General features: G+C 34.1%; 1 protein-coding gene across 1 annotated transcript in view; it reads left to right on the forward strand.

Annotated features, from left to right (window-relative positions):
* The window catches only part of EAH_00064280 (hypothetical protein, conserved), a gene marked incomplete at both ends in the record, with an annotated part of 2,083 nt that overhangs the window by 956 nt on the left and 579 nt on the right, over window positions 1-548 (forward strand). Inside the window, one exon of the mRNA XM_013396735.1 lies at window positions 4-222. Coding sequence (XP_013252189.1) covers window positions 4-222 — 219 coding nt within the window. The remainder of the gene's footprint in view (window positions 1-3; window positions 223-548) is intronic.

Below are 548 nucleotides of genomic sequence, written 5' to 3' on the forward strand. Positions count from 1 at the left end.
CAGGCCCCACCTCTGAGACTCCCGAAGGAGGGATCAACGACGCGAGCAAATGGGGCAGCAAGACCAACAGCAGCAGCAGCAGCAGCAAGAGCAGCAGCAGCAGCAGCTTCTTGCTGCAGCGTCTGCCGCACAGCGAGCAGCAGCTGCTTGCAAAGCTATCTTTCTCTCGCAATCTCAGCGGTGATGTCCCGCGAAAGATGAAGGCTGAACTAAACAGAGAGGGTAAATGTCTTTTATTATTTTTATCTTTATTATTTTTTATTTTTATTCTTATTTTTATTATTTTGTTGTTTTTATTTTTATTTTTACTCTTTTTGCTCTTATTCTTTTTATTCTTTGTATTCTCTGTGCTCTATTAAATCATGCATATATATATATATATATCTATATATATATATATATATGTATGCAGTTATGTATATATGCATACATAAATATGTATCCAATCGTACATACACCTCGTATTTGTATCATACTTTCTGTATCTATATATATATATATATATATATATATATGTATATGGATATGTCTATATATATAAGCATATG

This window comes from Eimeria acervulina, genomic scaffold (assembly GCF_000499425.1).
Source record: "Eimeria acervulina Houghton genomic scaffold, Eah_scaff1964, whole genome shotgun sequence".
Lineage (NCBI taxonomy): Eukaryota > Apicomplexa > Conoidasida > Eucoccidiorida > Eimeriidae > Eimeria > Eimeria acervulina.